General features: G+C 36.3%; 1 protein-coding gene and 1 non-coding gene across 2 annotated transcripts; both read right to left on the bottom strand.

Moving 5' to 3' along the window:
* Positions 1–251: 251 nt before the first annotated feature.
* On the bottom strand, positions 252–323 carry TRNAD-GUC. The gene has a single exon. It is a non-coding gene; the product is annotated as a tRNA-Asp (tRNA).
* A 3,132-nt stretch (positions 324–3,455) lies between these two features.
* Positions 3,456–20,488, bottom strand: LOC110880780. The gene is made up of 14 exons (XM_022129234.1): positions 20,402–20,488; positions 19,996–20,325; positions 19,749–19,928; positions 19,571–19,652; positions 18,696–18,734; positions 18,205–18,591; positions 17,862–18,110; positions 17,348–17,786; positions 16,783–17,236; positions 6,497–6,815; positions 5,186–6,403; positions 4,115–5,113; positions 3,766–4,029; positions 3,456–3,667 (listed from the first exon to the last, which is right to left on the bottom strand). Exons 1-14 carry the CDS (start codon positions 20,486–20,488, stop codon positions 3,456–3,458), a joined length of 5,259 nt encoding a protein of 1,752 aa, XP_021984926.1.
* Positions 20,489–22,132: the final 1,644 nt, after the last annotated feature.

Genomic DNA, 22,132 nt, shown 5'->3' with positions numbered 1-22,132 from the left:
TTGGTGTAGACTAAAGCTTATAAAGGTGGCCCGGTTCATAGAATCATTTTGACCTTTTAAAATTTGTGAGTTGTGACACTTGAATGTTTATGCATGATCATTGATATTGAACAACTAGTTCCAAATATGCGTATTTAGAATTGGCCCATAAATGATGGGCGAATTAAGGTTGCTAGCCCAGAAATTGGCCCATATATGTTATGCGGGTTAAGCTAAAAGATCACGTGAAAGTGAAAATGTGGAATAAAAAACGCCGTTGCCGGGGATCGAACCCGGGTCACCCGCGTGACAGGCGGGAATACTTACCACTATACTACAACGACTTGATGCTATTTGTTTGATGTTATTACTTAAATATCTAATTTGCTATTTTATTTCTCTGAAGTCAAGCATGTATATTAAAGTTAACGATCTTAAACATGTCTTGTAGCTGGTAAGTTGTCTAAAGAAATAGTTAAAGTTAACGATCTTAAACATGTCTTGTAGTTGGTAAGTTGTCTAAAGAAATAGAGTTTTCTCGTTTTTATATGATTTTTTTGTTTTAATGATGTCACACACTTATTATATATATTGCTAACTTTGCCGGTAATATTTTATTATTATAACTAGTTTACAAACTCATATACTACATACATTGAATATCCAAATATAAATCATAACTTATATAGATATTTCTTATCAATAAAATAAATTATTACATAAAATAGTGAAACAAAATAAAAAGTTACATTCTTAGCTACTCTAATATAATTTTTTCATGAATCACTATAAGTCATATAATTTACAGCTATAAGACGTTTTGAAAGTTCTATTGAGTCACTGTAAGTCATTTTATAATCTACAACTATACACTAAAAAAATAAAAATAATGATTATAAGGGTAGGCGGGGTGTAGGACTTAATCCCCGTGATGGCAATTTATAATGCGTGGAAGATAAGAACACACGGCCGCCACCTCCATTTTTCACGCGTAAACTTGTAACACATGGTATTTTTTACGGCGTGATGGTTTTGATTGTTTGCGGGAAATTGTTGGATGTGGTGGGTAATGATCATTTCCACTAAAAAGGTTGTGAGTGATGAAATAATGGTTGATGACATAGCGGAACTTGATTTGATGTTGTGAGTGATGTGTGATTACCACCCTCACCCCCCTAAGCCTATAAGTGTTATAGTAATAAATTGTAAGTTACAAGGTTGTGACAAATGAATTGTAATTATATTCTATAATTGTATACTATTAATAAACCAAGTAAATGATCAGTAAAACTAAATAATGATTAACTATTTGTTTTAAAGGCTTTTTTATATGTGTTGTTTAGTGGTTTTTTATATGTTTTATTTGGTTTTTTATATATCTTATATAACTTACGCTTGTTTTTGATCCATGTAAATCACGTATCGGTATTTTTTGGTCATATCAAGATTTTTTCTTTATGGGTTGATGTAATGAGTGTAGGTGACGTAACAAAACAAACCAATATTAATCAAATTCCCGCTGTGTTGGTATATTTTTGGTCATATCATGATTTTTTTTTTAGTTTTTTTCTCTATTGATTGCTATAACAAGTGTCAGTACCGAAGTTAAACGAACTAATACCTACCCACGGCGCAACGCGAGGATTTCCGGCGCAACGCGCGGATTTAATAGCATTTGGTTTTTTATATATCTTATATAACTTACATTTATTTTTTATCCATGTAAATCACGTGTCCGTATTTTTTTGTCATATCAAGATTTCTTCTTTATGGGTTGTTGTAACGAGTGTAGGTGATGTAACAAAACAAACCAATACCGATCAAATTCCCACTGTGTTGGTATATTTTTGGTCATATCATGATTTTTTTTAGTTTTTTTCTCTATTGGTTGCTATAACAAGTGTCAGTACCGAACCGAATGATATGGTTTTAGAAGGGGGGAAACACAAGTGGGAGGGGAAATGACTGTTCTACCCTCGTGGGCAATGCACATGACATAACTTAATAGAAAATTCTAACTGGGTTTGCCCTAAAGGACATAACGTGCAGGATTTTGAAACGTTAAGGACAAAACTCATCAATTTTAAAGGTAAAGGACAACGCCTGAAATTTGGGACAAACATAAAGGACAAAACTTGTAATTTACTCAAAGTTAAATTAGCACATACAAAACAATACATACATAAAAGTAGCACTTTTGAATTATATTAGCACTTGAAAATTAATCAAGATAATTGATTTTAGCACATATTTGAATGATATCAACACTTTTCTTAACCAGCACATTGAAAATAAAAGGAAGATCCAAATAAAGAATTAATTTCTTGTTAGCATATTTACAGAGAATTCAATATAATTGATATTATTTTATCATTTCTCTATAATTGGTTGGATGTCACGTGACACTTTTTAAATGGTTCTTACAGTTTGTATGCGAAATGTGGTTTGTATTTGATCCTACTCCTATAAGACATTGACACTAAAAATCATCATCATCATCATCATACTCAGTAAATCTCACCAATAGCAAAGTTAAAGTACGGTCTGAGGATGGTAGATGTAGACATCCTTACCTCTACCCCGTAGGAATAGATTGGCTGGTTCCAGTGAGACCCCGGGCTCGATTGTAGTTTTGTATCAAGTCTTGGACCTAAGACACATAACACTCAAACAATCAGGACAGAGACTGATTGGTGCATGTACCTCCGTGTCTTTCAGCTATCAACGTCACCACATGATGCATGATTAACCATCCGCCGCTTTTAACGTTATTTTCACGAAATTAGTAAAATAACGTAAAATTAGTACCATTTCACTTTTGCCCCCCGAGCGCCCACACATATATACATTATATGTGCACACCGCAAGCGACGCATTATACTGACACTAAAAAATAAAAAATAATGATTATAAGCCTATAAGTGTTATAATAATAAATTGTAAGTTACAAGGTTGTGACAAATGAATTGTGATTATATTCTACAATGTGTATTAATAATATAATAAATACTATTTTGGGAAATATGGATAATGAGACAAGATACGAATATTATCCTAGTATAAAAAAATATTACATATCTAAAAAAATCATACTATAAATAAAATATGTTTTTTAAATAGGAATACAGTTTTTAAAACTATAATTTTCAGTGTTAAGACAACTTCTTTAATTAGTAGCCAGAATTTATACATTCAAATTAAAATTTTATAATACTATAACGTCTTTGTTTAATATGACGAGTTACTTAAAATGATTAAAATTAAGTTAAATTTTTTAACAGTTAATGTTATTATGAAGTTTGACATTTTTTTGGGTGAAACTTTTTTGATATATATATTTATACTAGGTTATCACCCGGGAAATGCTTCCCGGGCTGGAGAAAGTTATTAATATACTTATTATTTATAAGCAACACATACTGAAAATCATAAAAAATAACTGCCATGTTAATGGAATAAAAAAGCAACAGTTTACATTATAAGCTACCAAAGACTTCTTTATAGACGACATTAGACGTCTTATTTGTTGGTTTTCCATCGGCATCGAATATCAATATTTTAACTCCTTCTCTGGTCTTGACCCTTGATAATGCAACGTACAACTGAGTGAACACAGGATCTTTCAAATACAGACCAACTTTTGATAAGGATTGTCCTTGACTCTTGTTAATTGTCATGGCAAAACAATCTGATAAAGGAAATTGTCTTCGTTGGAATTCGAATGGTATTTTTTGTCTGATGGAATCATATTAAGTCTTGGAATAAAAACTCTTGTGCCGATATTACCGCCAGATATCACTTCAGCTTTTATTACCCGTTTGCCTAGAAAAGTAATTTTTAGCCTTGTACCGTTACATAAACCTTTTTGTTGATCGATGTTTCGGAGAAGCATGACAGGAACACCAACTTTAAGAACTAATCTATGATTAGGCAAGCCAGAAATCTTAAGAGCATTCAAGTTCTCTGTTGAGTATAAACCTTCTTGAAATGAATCAAGCATTTGTTTAGTTTGACATATGCTATCGGAACTCAAATACTCTTTAGCATCACCTGGAAATAACGAAAGCAATCGATCGTTAATTTCATGAACTACGTCATTTTTTGGTGCTAGAATTGCTCGCTCAGAAAAAAAAACCAGGATTCCGAAATTGTTCCATAATTGAAGGGTAGACGAAGTCAATTAAGCTTTGTATTGGATCAGAATTATCGGTGATTAATAGATCATCTGGTATCTGAATAATTGCTTCACCATCGTTATCATCTCCCAACTTACCTTCACCAATATCAAGCAGCCATTTCGCAAAATCCCTGATAGAGTCCATATCAGAACTTTCAGCTCCAATTGTTAGGCGCATGTTTTTAGTCAACCTTAACAGTTTGCACTTTGACCATATATATGAAGAGCTTAAAGAAGCACAAACTATTTGTTGTCTAGTACCATTAGGAATAATTGGTAGGATTTGTCTAAAGTCACCGCCAAATACAAAAACTTTCCCTCCAAACGGAACATCAGAACGAATACTCCTACCGTCAGAAAATACGTCAGACATCGTCCTATCTAAACCTTCAAAGGCATGTTTATGGACCATCGATGCTTCGTCCCATATGATCAATTGAGTTTCCTTTAATAATTTCGCGATATCACTATTTGGCATAATATGACACATGGAATCTTCAGTGAGATTAATTGGGATATGGAAGCGAGAATGGGCTGTCCTTCCACGAGAAAGTAATAACGAAGCAATGCCACTTGAAGCAACATTTAAAACTATCTCACCTCTACATCGAACTGCTGAAGACAAAGTCTTCCATAAAAACGTTTTTCCAGTTCCACCGTAACCATAGACGAAAAATAACCCTCCTTTACGGCTTGCAACTGCCGCCATTATTTCGTCAAAAACAGATCGTTGTTCATCTGTCAAACATTGGTGCAAATTATTAAATTCAGCTTGTACTTGATCTACGTCATGTGATAGCTCTTCATTGATTAGACGATTAGTAGCATCACGTAACGAATCATCATCAGGGAAAGGCATCGTGTTAAATCCTCGTAACGACGAACCATTCGAAAGTAAATATTTTTCAATTTCCAACAAAGTAAGGTTTTTAATTTGATGTTCAGGAAGAAGTAAACCTAAAAAAAAATTAATTGTTATTGATAATCAAACGGAAAAGTAGAACGTAAAATAGAAAGACAGCTAAGAACCTTGAATATTTGTTTCTTTTTGACGTCTGTATAAAATATCATCTGCTAAGTATTTCCACGTGTTCTCCCACACAAACTCTGGTCGTGAAAGTGTATTTGACAACAGCAAGGTAGCAAATAACGGTCGGAGATACCCAGCATGTCCTTCAAAACTTGCTTCTTTAATGGCCTCAACATATCCATTGTCATCATCTAAGAGCCCCATTGCATAGCAAGCATCTCTAAAAGTCGGGAATAACTGACCGTTAACAGTACGTATTTCCTCAAAGGATCTAGGACCTCTAACTTTATTCAGAAGTATCCTCAAAAAATAAGGTTCGCCTAATTCAGGAGACACAGAATGTATACGACCAACAGTTTGGTACGTCTTACGTACCTGCCAAGATCTATCTTGAGGTTTCCAAACAAATTTGGAAGGAAACTCGACATAAGTCAACTTTCTAGCATTTTCATTTGACTCGTTTAATTTCATCCATTCAACAAATATTGAAGAAGCAACAGAAGGCTTGCTTAAAACATTATCAATATCGTCATCCGCACCATATACAACATTCTGTTGACCCGGCATATGAAAGGGAAGCCTCATAACTGCAGGATACCTATAATGAACCTCGTTTGAGAATATTCTCCATGATGCCTCACAAGCTAAAATATATCTGCAATCATAATATTCCATGATCTCATCTTTTGGCTTATCCTTAATGGTTGGATTTGGAACACCAGAAACAACCGCAGTAGCCATATCAGGGCCTTTATTAATGTACTTGAACAAATATTTAACTGAACCAGATTGATTACACCATTCTACATTGATGTGTACTTGATATCTTTTTAGAAGCCTTTTGTTATATGGAACAACGCTTCTGTTGTCCAAACTAACACCAGATTTTATAACTGTGTGACCGGAATCTCGTCTTCGGTATACAGGGAAACCACTTGAATCAACAGTTTTATGTGGTGAAAATTTCTTTGGAAAGTTTTTTGAACATCTTTTATCAACCATGCAAGGACAATTCAAATTAGCATTTCCACATGGACCGTGAATCATATAATCACTTACCAAGGAATAAAGTTCCGGATCTTCATTTTTATCAGGAATCTCAACGGATATGAATGGATCTATGTGATCTACAGTAGGAAGTTTGTGATCGACATTCATAAATAAGCATATATGTGCATGAGGAAGACCACGCTTCTGGAATTCTACCGTATAAACAACTAAAAAAAATAAAAAACACATATTGAGTACTTTATAAAAGTAATTGCAAATTATAAACGAAAAAAAGAAATGTAAAAAATAAAGTAACATACCAGCATTAATCTCACCGAGATAATTGGAATCCTTCAAATCTTTGAGTATGGAATCAAGCTTAATTTTAAACAATCGACACAATATGTCAGGCCTGTCTTCAGCTTTGATGGTGGAATCTTTTAGAAATCTCTTTACTTCTGGCCATTTTGGATTACAAGTTATAGTTATGAAGAAATCTGGATACCCAAACGACTTACATAAGGCCATTGCATCAAGGTAGTTTTGTTGCATGAATCTTGCACCTCCAGTAAATGAAGAAGGTAGTATAACAGCCTTTCCAGTGTCTTTTAAAGTTTGTTTACCTTTAGCTTTATGCTTCTGAAGATTTTCAAATGTCTCAGATCAAAGTTTTGTTTGTTGTCTCCGAATGAAATGTAGTCTCTCACTCTCGATCATAGTATATGCATCAACCAAAAATTGTTGCAACATGTGACAACCCAATCCTTAAGGTCAGTATTTTGTGGTCACGTGATTCTACTTTTCGTTATTCCTTGTTCGTATTCGTTACGTTAATTTAATTAATAAACGCTCGTGCCTGAAATGTAGTAGTGGAATGTGTGACGTATTATGAACATGTTTTCTTGAGTGTAGTTGTTTAACCTTGAGATATCGTCAAAACATTCTATGCATCGAGTAACTGAACTAAAAGATTTAATATCGTTAATACTCTTGGGCTGTCGACCATTGGGCTGCACTGATGGCCCATCATGTCCGAACAAGCATGAACCGAGACTAACAAGGCTTGAATGATTCTCGACCATATTAGGCCCAATAGTTGTAATGCTTAATGTGTGTTGATATGGATCGGCCCACTTACCATGATTGGATTTATAACTGAACGAACGTAATACTCCTCTATGCCCTATCATTACAATATATCAAACACAAACCCTACACCCTCTATTGTTCACGTCGGCAGGAGAAACCCCCCCCTCTTCGCATTAGCGGCTGATCATTCGAGATTCCTGGTTAGTCCATTCATGTATGTTTAAGTTATTCATTACATGATCGCATGCATCAGTGAAAGTTTGATTTATAGTAATGTTTGACTGTGATTAGTTGTGATTATTATGAATTACCTGAGTTAATTGATCCAACATTCTTATAAACTGTTCCTGATGATTAGCCGAGAGTATGCTTATGTGGATTAATGATAACGATGGTGTGAACATGCTTGTCGATTTCTATTAGGATACATGGTTCTAACTACCTAAATGTTACAGATAATACGATGACATGGGGCTGTTGATGTCCAGATTAAAATAAATACAGAATTCAGCGATAATGACTAAGAACGATAAGAGTTAAAACGCAAACAGAACTGGGTCGATGTTAAGGGTTGGGCCACACATTTAATCGTTCACACATAGCTGTAATGTTAGGATTGATGCTTCATAATTGGCCGCCTGCATAAATGATTTAATGGTGGACCGAACACATGTAACATCAGTTCTTTTTTTTATCACTGTTATAAACCTAGTACTCGTGATCTGGGCCTATTGTGCGGACTGAATATTATAACAGGTCCCGTTCATATGGTTTGAATTATTGGGTGGATTAACAAGGGGGGGTCACACCTGGAAACTGCACTCGGTTACAAGCAACTGAGGCCATCTCTTTCGGATGGGCTGTAAGCTACGGTGTGTTTGGGCCGCAATGGGAAATGGTGCAGGCTACGTACTACAACAGTTGGGCCAGGCCTGTTAGGCTTCGTTGTGAGGCCGGGCTGAACCCTTGGGCCGCACACTTGTTGTAATATCCTGTTGGGCCAAAGTCCAAGCCGGGTTGTATATGTGTTGGTGCTTTATTTATGAATTAATAATGTTATGTATATTGCTAATGGGACGGATACAAACAGTCTAGGAGTGGTGTAATCTAGTCGGGTCAAGGGATTAGTGAAATGTTGTGATTGCATAAACCTTGTGAATTATATTAATTTCGTTGAAATCATGAACTGATTACATGTGATTGGATTTTGACTACCGGTATGATAAGCTATTGCATGAGACTTGGTGTGTTGTGATAACTAGTACGATGAACGAACTATGATCAGGGTACTTGTATGGAAAAAATGTGACGAAATGAGTGCATAGTTACTGTTGAATATTACATGTGAATAAATACGTGAATACATGGAACTAACTATCTCTGTTAACTCGGTAGGATTTGATCGGTTAACTGTTAAACAAGCACTTAATTTAGCCGAGCAAACCAAAGGTGAGTTCACTACATTCGAGCATGCGTCCCAGTGGTTGGGGACAGTCAGTGGGTATTCCATGGGGGGATAAGTCTTTGGGTAAAAACGGGTATATTGGTTAATATTCTCACCTATCATCTTTTGTAAGTCCCTCATCGGGTATTAGTTAGTAGCGCTACTTAGGTTTGGCACCCTCACCCCGTGCCTGTAGAGGACGGAGGTGAACTAATGACCCAGTCTGGCCCAGTACTAGATAGGAGTACGTGGGAAGGGCAGTCATGTATTTCAGGAGCCGTCCGTGTTTGGAAATGAGATATTAACAATATTACTTGCATTGGTTATTGAACTGTTTTACATACAACGGGTAACAAACGTTTTCTAAAACTATGAACTCGCCAGCTTTGTCTGATATACGTGTTACATGCTCGCAGGACGTTAGGCATCTTGGTATTGGGAAGCTTGCTATCTGGGAGTGCTGGAGTGGTCATGGATCGAGGCTCTTGGATTAAATTACATTTGATACATTGGTTTTAAGCATTACTATGAAACAATTGCTAAACAACTTATTACATGCTTCCGCTACACAACTTTTGAGAATTAATATTATGTTGATAACTTATTCTGGTAAAATATTGTCATGACTTATTTAGATATTTATCATTGGTTCAATGTGATTGGTGGCTCGAACTCTGATGCGTAACACGTCTCGCGGGGTTTCCGCAGGTGAAATTTTTGGGGGTGTTACAGTTGGTATCAAAGCCACTGGTTATAGTGAACTAGGTTTTAAAACGTTTTATAAAACCAGACTATAACCGAACAACTTCGAAAATCGATCATGACACTCAGCTCCAGGTTGCAAGGTTCGTTTCCCTCTCATTTATACATTTAACAGTCACACACTCACAACGTATATGAACTGAAACAATTAGCACCATAGTGACTTGATAGCGTGACCCCACACATCGACTCATGCGAGCCATAGACCTGTGATATCATCTGTTGTGTTGTTTGAACGGGGGAAACTTTGAACGCGAGCTAAGAAGCACTGAGATAAGCATGCAAATTGCCTTATTATTATGGGTGCACACTTAATAATAACGCGGGGTGCATGCAAGTCCCAGTGAGACTTATCGAGCGTGAGGAGGGTTCTGCCCTACTATGTGTGAACTTGGTAGTACGTAAGTATCAGTATGATACTTGATTCTCATCTCGTTTCGACCTCTAAATCGGTTTATTCCCAACTATAGAAACATGAGTGGACGAGGACACGGACGTGGCAACATCACCATGACTCAGGCTGAGTTGACCGACCTAATCAACACCCGCGTGGCTGAGGCTTTAGCAGCCTATCAAGCTGGTACGGAATGTACCAAGCATCTTTACCCCCATATTCTGTACACGGCTTTTCACTTCTATTATTTGATTAATGTGACACACAACAGCCTATAGGAGGCATAGCAGTGAGTGACTCTTACATGAACACAAAATTTTGAAACACGAACTTTTCACTTCTCATCAAACTTTTACGAACCTCGATGTTAACAAACATTGCCTGAACACTCATCAGAACACCTAGCAAACTGTGTAGAATGTTAGGTGCTTGTGCGAACGTCCCTGAGTTGGATGTGGTAGCGTCGAATGAATGGTTATTACCTTCCTCACTTATCTTCATTTGTTTGGACCCAACACACTAACGCCCTAAACCTCGAAGTGCGATCACATTTGCAATACTCTTGAAACACACTGGGAATAATTCGAATCACTTGCTGAAATGATAGACAAAAGGATGAGTGTAGTATCCTACCGACTTCAGTATTTGGACGACCCCGATTACCAGCAACGGACACCAGCGAACTGACTTCAATCTAAAACTTAACTCTGGTCAGCGACTCGTGGGAGTCAACTGTTACAAATCAATCTGGACTTTAGCAATGACAACAGATCTTAGTGTGGGATGTGTAAATTCCAACACAACGAGTAGTACCTTGGAACTCGGCACGAAGTGTGAAGAGAGGGACATTGTGGTGAAAGAACGTGGCGTTCAGCTTCAAGCACCAACATTAGAGCAACAGTATTCGTGACACCCAGGTACTTGTAATAGTAGCCTACTGTACGAGAAATGAAGGTGCCTTCGGCATGCATTGGACGTTGGTAATTCAAAACGACCACAACCAAGGGAGCGATGACGGTACGGGAGGAATCCGCGTGATTGTAACAATTACACCGGTAGTGGTGCTCACGGAAGGGAAGTTAGGATTGATGTGAGCAACGACAGGACAATAACAACATGGTGGTTTGGATGGGTAGAAAATCGTTTCGCCCTAATTCTGTTTAACCCTGATGATTCGCAAAACCAAACATGTTATGGAACCGGCTGATGGCAAGTCACTGCGACCTCACATGTTAGTTGGGACACAAACTCGACCCTACGGGAGACAGGCATGCGACACCGGTCTCACTCCTACTATCCTAGGTGGTTACGAGATAGTAGTCAGTAATGGTTCATTAACTAGACAAATCACTCAGACGCACCCTGTGTGAAGAAATTTAGCGTCACTTTATGCATTGAAGTACCAGAGTGGTGAGAAGATTTGCATCGTGTCGGTAATGACAGCCCAGAAAGCGTCTATGAAGGGATGACCTCACTGTAGTAGCAACTAACTCTAATAATCAGACAAAGGGCGATAAGAACGAGGATCTATCAATTGTCGTGACTAATCTCAATGTACAACTCGAAGAACTTTTAGACATATCACCACAATTATTAGTCAGAAACTCGTTGATCTCACGATCAGAGGAAGCTCCGAATACTCGTACCCTTACTGTCTTGCATCAGGATGGGTGCAAGAGCAGTATAAGCCACTATGAGAACTGTTCGGCAAGAAGGTCGTCAGACCTAGTCTTCGCGTTGGAAAGCCCCAGATATATCCGGGAAGATGAGCCTTTTGGTGTGTGTACTGATTATCGGGAACTCATCAAGGTGACAGTCAAGGAACCGTTTTCTATGACCGTGTATTGACGACCCATCGACTAGTTGCAAGGAACGAGCTTTATTAGATGAAAGTCCAGGGGGAAAAGATTATTAAAGCGACACATCCGACGCAATTCAGCCATGCGACTTTGTATCCCATGACCTTTGGGGGTGGTCATCACACCCGCAGCTTTACGTATCATGTGAACCAACCATGTTATTCGATGACGTTCCGAATCTTTCCCCAAGGGAAAAAGAACATCACAGGCATTCTTGCATTTTATTAGAAGAACCTTGAGGGAGGAGCCATACCACATGAAGTCTCGATCAATGTAACTTCTGGATTCGAGAGGTGTCTTTGGTGAGTCATATAATCAATGAAGCAGGGATGCACGTGGATCTCGCTAAGACCCGTTTTGGTTAGAAACTGATCGACACTGAAGAATTCCCCGAGGCTACAACGATTACCTGGTCCCGCTTGATGTTACCGCAGATTAATCGTAAGGATTCCGGAAACCACCAAAACTTAGACCTCTCTAGTACAGCCGAGTGAGGTGATTGCGAAAGACAGAACAGGAGGACGCCTTTCCAACTTTCGAATTTTAACTCTGCAAGACGCTGAGCATCGTTTTACCCGAGGGTGTGGGAAATACAGTGGTATATCATCATGTTTGAATCGGAGTCCCAGATACACGCCGACGCAACACAAGAAAGTGACGACTTACGTAACGGAGTTACGAAGAAGAACAGCACGACACACAACCGGTGGTAGAAATCGTGGCCTTTGGATTCACTTGGAGGCATTACTTGGGCGGTACCGAACGCGTTACTTAGACCGATCACAAGGGCCTCCCGTGTACCCTGGCCACGAAAGAAGCTTTATCAGTTGATGAGAACGCTGGATGGAACTTTTGGATGATTACGACCGTGAGACCTGAACGTGCACGACCTTGCAGTTCGCTATCCACTCTGACACACCTGACCAGACTCACCTTGTTCGAAGTGAAGACCTGTTGGAAGAGAATTCACAAGATGGGTTCATGCAAGGCATGGAGAAGCAACTATTGGCAGGGCGGACGACATTCGCTATCTCATGGAACAAATGTGGATCCCACTATACAGCAACCGTATGGAACTCATACTGAGCGAAGCACACCGACTCCGATGTTCCGGTAGTCCGGACTTGATAGGGGACATTAGGATTTTAAGTCTCGTATGAATAACCGGGCATGAAGGCCCCATAACACTACATATGAACGATGTTGGACGTGTGCGAAAGTCAAGGTGGAACACCGGAAACCTACTTGTTTGACAGTAACTAGAAACACCCATATGGAAACGAGAACGAACACCATAAAATTGTCATTGGTTTACTTAAAACTCAGAACAGAACCGATATCACCTGGTGATCGTATATTGCCTCACGAAACCAGCACACTCTCCTACAATCAAGAAAACTAGTGAGTCTTCACAAGCTGTGGATGTTCTTCTGAGAGAGGCGGCCTCATGCACGAGGTGCCAACTTCTGTACTTCTGATATTGGAGCTATACCTGATTTATGACAGGCAATACACGATATCCTCAGCTTACGTCTAGGCATGGACATTTCGTATCACCGTGGGGCAAACGATCAGAGTAAACGAACCATCCTTGCACACGAGGACATGCTGTGAGCATGTGTATGGTTAACTGTAGTAGAACTGGAAGGACGCTTATCTTTGGGTGAGTCTACAGCAGCTGTTACCGTATTAGTATGCATATAGCCTTGGTTGAGGCATCGCTTGGACAGTAACGCTAATCTCCTTGTTGAATTAAGGTGGGTGATAACCTAATCACAGGTCCAGGATTTGAGCTCAAAACTCTTGAAGATTGTTTAGATCGGAAATTGTTTGATGGCAACGCGTAACTGCTAGGAAAACTGATAAGCTTAAGAAACTCTGGGAGTTTGTTGTGGACGAACGTGTCATAATCGAAAGTATCACCCTAGGAGAGTGCGGTACGCTATAGTAAACACGGTAATCTTAGTTTTCGACGCGTGGGAACATTCGAATTACAAGAATGAAACGGTGACATGGCTCACAAACTCGGACTGATTGATGGAGTGGGATAACTGTCGTAATGGTATGTATGCCATGGATGTAAGACTGTGTTGTCCGATGAAACCCTTATGATACCCTCGTCGGAATCTGAAGTCATTGGAACAGTTGTATTTATCAGGGAACCTATCGAAAACACGGACTAAGGAGTCAAGGTTCGCTAGCATAAGTTGTATGACAATTGTGTGGATTTGTTAAACCTCAATACGTGGACTGGAGTTTACATAGGAATGTAAGGATCTGTTGAAACTTTAATATCCTCAATGGTTCAAGAGGTTGAACCAACCATGGTTATCACTGGTGAATTTCGGGACGAAATTCCTCTTCAAGTTGGGGATGATGTAACACCTGAGCAAAATCCGCAACAACATTGAATTCTCACTTCATTCTTTCGTGCTTACGTGTCAAATTTCGGGACGAAATTCCTTTTAAGTTGGGGATGATGTGACAACCCAATCCTTAAGGTCAGTATTTTGTGGTCACGTGATTCTACTTTTCGTTATTCCTTGTTCGTATTCGTTACGTTAATTTAATTAATAAACGCTCGTGCCTGAAATGTAGTAGTGGAATGTGTGACGTATTATGAACATGTTTTCTTGAGTGTAGTTGTTTAACCTTGAGATATCGTCAAAACATTCTATGCATCGAGTAACTGAACTAAAAGATTTAATATCGTTAATACTCTTGGGCTGTCGACCATTGGGCTGCACTGATGGCCCATCATGTCCGAACAAGCATGAACCGAGACTAACAAGGCTTGAATGATTCTCGACCATATTAGGCCCAATAGTTGTAATGCTTAATGTGTGTTGATATGGATCGGCCCACTTACCATGATTGGATTTATAACTGAACGAACGTAATACTCCTCTATGCCCTATCATTACAATATATCAAACACAAACCCTACACCCTCTATTGTTCACGTCGGCAGGAGAAACCCCCCCCTCTTCGCATTAGCGGCTGATCATTCGAGATTCCTGGTTAGTCCATTCATGTATGTTTAAGTTATTCATTACATGATCGCATGCATCAGTGAAAGTTTGATTTATAGTAATGTTTGACTGTGATTAGTTGTGATTATTATGAATTACCTGAGTTAATTGATCCAACATTCTTATAAACTGTTCCTGATGATTAGCCGAGAGTATGCTTATGTGGATTAATGATAACGATGGTGTGAACATGCTTGTCGATTTCTATTAGGATACATGGTTCTAACTACCTAAATGTTACAGATAATACGATGACATGGGGCTGTTGATGTCCAGATTAAAATAAATACAGAATTCAGCGATAATGACTAAGAACGATAAGAGTTAAAACGCAAACAGAACTGGGTCGATGTTGAGGGTTGGGCCACACATTTAATCGTTCACACATAGCTGTAATGTTAGGATTGATGCTTCATAATTGGCCGCCTGCATAAATGATTTAATGGTGGACCGAACACATGTAACATCAGTTCTTTTTTTTATCACTGTTATAAACCTAGTACTCGTGATCTGGGCCTATTGTGCGGACTGAATATTATAACAGGTCCCGTTCATATGGTTTGAATTATTGGGTGGATTAACAAGGGGGGGTCACACCTGGAAACTGCACTCGGTTACAAGCAACTGAGGCCATCTCTTTCGGATGGGCTGTAAGCTACGGTGTGTTTGGGCCGCAATGGGAAATGGTGCAGGCTACGTACTACAACAGTTGGGCCAGGCCTGTTAGGCTTCGTTGTGAGGCCGGGCTGAACCCTTGGGCCGCACACTTGTTGTAATATCCTGTTGGGCCAAAGTCCAAGCCGGGTTGTATATGTGTTGGTGCTTTATTTATGAATTAATAATGTTATGTATATTGCTAATGGGCCGGATACAAACAGTCTAGGAGTGGTGTAATCTAGTCGGGTCAAGGGATTAGTGAAATGTTGTGATTGCATAAACCTTGTGAATTATATTAATTTCGTTGAAATCATGAACTGATTACATGTGATTGGATTTTGACTACCGGTATGATAAGCTATTGCATGAGACTTGGTGTGTTGTGATAACTAGTACGATGAACGAACTATGATCAGGGTACTTGTATGGAAAAAATGTGACGAAATGAGTGCATAGTTACTGTTGAATATTACATGTGAATAAATACGTGAATACATGGAACTCACTATCTCTGTTAACTCGGTAGGATTTGATCGGTTAACTGTTAAACAAGCACTTAATTTAGCCGAGCAAACCAAAGGTGAGTTCACTACATTCGAGCATGCGTCCCAGTGGTTGGGGACAGTCAGTGGGTATTCCATGGGGGGATAAGTCTTTGGGTAAAAACGGGTATATTGGTTAATATTCTCACCTATCATCTTTTGTAAGTCCCTCATCGGGTATTAGTTAGTAGCGCTACTTAGGTTTGGCACCCTCACCCCGTGCCTGTAGAGGACGGAGGTGAACTAATGACCCAGTCTGGCCCAGTACTAGATAGGAGTACGTGGGAAGGGCAGTCATGTATTTCAGGAGCCGTCCGTGTTTGGAAATGAGATATTAACAATATTACTTGCATTGGTTATTGAACTGTTTTACATACAACGGGTAACAAACGTTTTCTAAAACTATGAACTCGCCAGCTTTGTCTGATATACGTGTTACATGCTCGCAGGACGTTAGGCATCTTGGTATTGGGAAGCTTGCTATCTGGGAGTGCTGGAGTGGTCATGGATCGAGGCTCTTGGATTAAATTACATTTGATACATTGGTTTTAAGCATTACTATGAAACAATTGCTAAACAACTTATTACATGCTTCCGCTACACAACTTTTGAGAATTAATATTATGTTGATAACTTATTCTGGTAAAATATTGTCATGACTTATTTAGATATTTATCATTGGTTCAATGTGATTGGTGGCTCGAACTCTGATGCGTAACACGTCTCGCGGGGTTTCCGCAGGTGAAATTTTTGGGGGTGTTACACAACAACCTTCTTCCATTAAGAATTAAGGAAAAACCATAATTTCTATCTTGGATCCTATATGCAAAAAATTCTCTCATGGTGCACTTTGGCTTTATTTTCTTTTGTGTCGCAATGAAATCTCTATGGGGAATATCAATTCTATATCCATCATCACCATATGGGAATAGCAACGGATATTGCAAAGCAAGATATGATGGATGTAATTCACTAATACGCTGGAGCATTCTAGACTGAGTCTCCACAAGAATATCACGATGATCTATAGCTTTATCTATGTCTCCGACAACCAAAGCAGCAATTTCAGACGTGGTTGGTAAGTTATATATTCTGCCATCTTTTTCTCTTTTATACATAAGACGGAGTTTAAGGTTGGCCTCTGGGGATTCGTGAAAATGGTCTCTGACCATCCTATATGTCTTAACCAACATATTTTCTGAATCTAATAAATTCCTCAAATACTGTATCATTTCAACATCAAGCTCTTTATCATTAGAGGACGAAGGTTTGCTTGTTTTCCTGACAAAATATAAATAAACAACATAAAGTTAATATAGCATAATAATAATAGAACATCGTTTTTTATAAATAAATATAAGTAAAAAAGATGGTGCTTATAATGAATCATACCCGAATAATGTCTGTCTGTTTGTTATTTCATTTTCAGTGTCATATATGTATAGCTGACAAAACTGAGGTTGATTTCCATTAGAAGGTTTAAGACTACCGATGCAATGATAGTTTTGGCCACTTATACGATATATAAATGGAGCGCTGCCCTTGTTAATAGTAGAATCAGCCTTTCCACCCATAGATGTAAAAGAGAACATAGAGTTGTATCGTCTAATATTCTTCTGGAAAAACTTGCTTTTTTCATTTGTGGAAGAAAACAAATTTTGATAAGACGGATGCGCATCCTTTAAAGGCGGTAGCTCAACTTTACCATACCCAAAACACATACCATAACACAGCTTATTAATAGTTATTCGACCTTTTCCACCTTCTGATGTCCATAACTTTGCACTACAGATTTGGCATGTAAGAACTTGGTCACCATGGTCCAAATAATCTATTAAAAAATATTAATGGTTATATTTCAGTTTCAGTATAATATATCACATAAAAAGATGAAATAGAATTAAACCTTTAGATACCCCTTTATAAGGGTCGTCCACTCTAACTAAAACAACATCATCTTCATCGGAATCCAAATTAACCATAGGTATAGGAGTGGTATCACGTTTCTTGTGCTCAAGCTTACGTTTACCAGAAGACAACCTTGTAATTGTAGAAGTAGTACCAAATACCACTTGATTGTTACTAATATTGATGCGAGGAGAAATGGAATATCGACAATTTTCATTTGACGGTGTGGATTTGGTTCTGGAGTTATCTAAAGGTTACATAATTTATCATAAATGTTAGTATAAGCATCTTGTTTAGTAAAATATAATAGAAAAGTAAGACAACAGAAACATAAGACATACCTGTTATGGTTGAAACTAATGAACTTGTATGGTTTATACTTCTATGAGGAGAAAAGGAGTATATATTGCGATCAATATTATTAGAAGACTGCAGCGAACTTATGTTCTCAGGAAATATGTTAGGAACATTTGTTGATGATGATGATGATTTCTTTGATCTCTTGTTATTATTAGAAAACTGTAGCGAACTTATGTTCTCAGGCAATATGTTAGGAACATTTGTTGATGATGACGATTTCTTTGATCTCTTGTTATTATTAGAAGACTGCAGCGAACTTATGTTCTCAGGCAATATGTTAGGAACATTTGTTGATGATGACGATTTCTTTGATCTCTTGTTATCAAGTATTATTTTTCGAAGCTTACGTCTTTCAGCAGGTGAATCAACTTAATAATTAAAAAGGTAGAATACGTAAGAAACATAAGAATTAGTAGCATTCGAAACATAAAATGTAAAAATTATAGTTTTAATTAGATTTAACAGCATTTACCATTTGAGATATCTGAAAGAGGAGTTCTGATAATAGGACCTAAAAAACACAAATATGAATACAGATTTAATATAAAAAATGCATCATTTGTGGTTAGGTAAATGAAAACTGAATAACTTAGTATGTCACTTACTGTTAAATATTTGTTGTAATGAATTCTGATCCTTTAAAGATGAACGCGAGTTATATGATCTTTTTGACATAGTATATGTGAATAATCACAACTTCATTAACAACCAGAAAGAAAATTATTAGAAAACAAAATTGTTCATATTAAAATTGTAGAATAGCTAAAGGAAATGGAATTGGTGATAATTACATCTTGTATGTAACATGCACTAATGATGAATACATATAGAATTACCTTCAAAAATAGATACGGATGAACTGGAACATAAAGAATTGAAATGTGTGTATGAATGTCTTTGAAAGTGAGAAGTTGTCTCTTTTGAATTTCATTAAATATTATGCATAACAAATATTCTAATGCAAAATGAGAGGCTTAAATAAGGTCTTTTATATATTTTGCATTAATTGAGATTATCTATTAAATTTGCTGAATTGATTTTCGGTTATATTCAGTTATATAATTTCTAAATTTAGTTTAAAGGTTCCATTTATACATAGTCACAAATATTACAATATCAAGTTCAGAAATGTGAATTTTAAAGCATTCAGTATAAATAAAAAGATTATAAAGGAAAACACCAAAACTTCAATTATAAAAATTAGAATCGAGTCTAATACATAAAACAAAGTTCAAATTCAAAACTTTAAACTCGTGTGACTAAACAAAAATAAAAAATAAATTCTTAATTAATAACTCTGTAGACTTCAATGAAAATCTTTCCCATTTTTTTCTTCATCAATCTTACGCTTTGTAGAACAACTCGGAAATGCTGGATCAACGTCGTACAGCTCATAGAGATTACGTTTACCTTTTGCGATATTCTCCTCCTGTAAATGCAAAATATTTTTTTATTAGTTACTTAAATATTTAACAATTTACTATAATAAGTAATAATATGTATTGCTCATAAGCAATATTTTTACCTGTTTAGTCAAAAGGCTCTTTTTAACATGGGAAATAACAGAATAATCGCTGCTTATCGCAGTGATATCATAAACTTCATCAAATTTTTCGATATTTTCATGGGTAACTTGAATCTTATAAGCAAACAACTTCCCAACCAAAGATTTAATCTCCTTTGGAAATGTTAAATATTCATCGATCTGTTAATATTTTACAAATGTTAAAATAAAGATTATAGAATAAAAGTATTATAAACTGAAAATATACCGATTCATTATCTTTTAGCAATTCAGCAGCAGATTTATTCAAAACCTGTACAGCTTGATCATGAAATAATATAAGATGAGTTGAATCAGTATCGTCCTCAACTTCAATTTTGATCTTAAATTTCGGAAGAGGTTTTATGATGTGTTCAAAACATTCATAGTTAGAGCAGTGATAAACTTCATATTTCTTAGAATCAAAAGAACCATCAAGTGGAAGATATTCCTCAATCTCCATAGTAGCCTCATGCAAACACGTTGGACATGTCATGTAGTACCAACCAAAACCAGTAAATATGTTCTTGATGATACCGAATATGATAAGAGACTTTGGCTAAAAAAATTGCAAAATACAATAAATAGTTAAAATAAATAATTGAAAAGTTTAACGGAAAATTAATTACACATACCTTAGTTGTCTCCCATAAAACATCAATGCTACTGAAAGATGCATTGTTAAAACACTCAGAAGAGACATCATGAGATTTTGAAAACATGATTGTTTGAAAATAAAAGCCAAAATTCAATTTGAGATAATAGGTTTAATGTAAAAGCGGTCGTATTTATAATGTTACAAAATTCGTTAAGTTTGAAAAAGATTATGAAATAACAAATGTAATAAGTAATAATATTTGGAAAGATTTGAATTGCTAAAATATAATGGAAATTTCAATACTTTAATTATATGAATTATTAAAAAAAATTAGATTGTCTTTAATATGGAAAGTAATTAAAATCGTTTATATTTAAAATCTAAATAATTCAATTGTTAAAATAAATAATGTATATTTTTTTCTTATTTGTATATTAAATAAAGAAAAGATAAATAATAAAAAATGTTAACAAAACAAATTATTACATAGCCATATTAATAAACGTCACTTCAATACCTTGTTTCAATGAAATACCATCATTGCCTTTAATTAATCAATTCTATCAAAATTCAAAAAAGACTATTATCACTTCAACAACAACAAACACCATCGGTTAGGGTTTTCAAGTTCCTTTCTTACATAATCTTGCAGACAATCAAAGTGTACAGAAGAAAGATTGGTGTATAATTTCAAAGAAAAGGTAAGATTCGTATCTTCAGTTTTGTTAATCGGTTAGTATTTTTTGGATCATACATTGATTTATTTAGATATTTAAGTATAGATCTGATAGAGAATGAACAGGAAATCGATTAAAACAGAAATTCAGTAGTAATTATAGATTGTATGTTAAGAATATCATGGATTTAGAGTGTTAACAAATTGATAGATGCTATAACTCATAAAAGGAATAAATTTATACTTAAGGAACGAAGGCAATGGTTAAATTAATTAATTATTTTCTAAAATTATGTAAATATTATATCTGTATGTTAAACATATAGCTACTGGGAATACGGAAGTAAATAAAGAATGGGTAACAAATAACTTTTTCTGTTTACAAATAATCATAACATTAAAAATTATGAATTTTAGTCAGAATTAGATGTTTGGATCAATTATGCAAATTTAATGTGTTTTTGATGATTCTTAATAAAACTTTATAATAACTTATTTAACCATAAAAAATATGAACTCCAAATAATAAGTATTATGCAATGCAGTGTACAAAATGGTTCTATGGTTTGTTCAACTGATGGAAGATCCTAAAGAGCTTTCGTTGGTATGTGTACTTTCGGTTTCTAAGTTGATCAAATATAAGGTTATCACAATATGAATTATTTAAATATGTTACTTTGTACCTAATACAAGCCGTATAATGTAGATGGTACCTGTTGCACTTGTTAAAAAAAATGGGGCAATGACTGGCAACATATGAACATAGAGGTTCGTCATGAAGACGGTAGACATTGGATGGTAAGACTTAGACACATGGATGATCTACCAGTATTAACAGATGGTTGGAGGGCTGTTGTTAATAATCTTCATTTGTTAAAAAACACATGGTTGTTATTTAGAAGCATCGGGGAAAAAGTGTTGGAGGTTTATCCTTTCATAAACAATGTGCATGGTGAATCATACATAACAAAGAACAACTACACAAAACTGGGTCTTACGGTAAGCATAATGTTTGATAGTAAATTAAATGTGAACATTGTAGACACTTGAAATGTAATACATATTTAGTAATTATCATTATTAATATGTTTT

Source organism: Helianthus annuus, chromosome 12 (genome assembly GCF_002127325.2).
Source record: "Helianthus annuus cultivar XRQ/B chromosome 12, HanXRQr2.0-SUNRISE, whole genome shotgun sequence".
NCBI lineage: Eukaryota > Viridiplantae > Streptophyta > Magnoliopsida > Asterales > Asteraceae > Helianthus > Helianthus annuus.
Note: the sequence above shows the minus strand (reverse complement) of the source record. Positions and strands in the feature narration are given on the sequence as shown.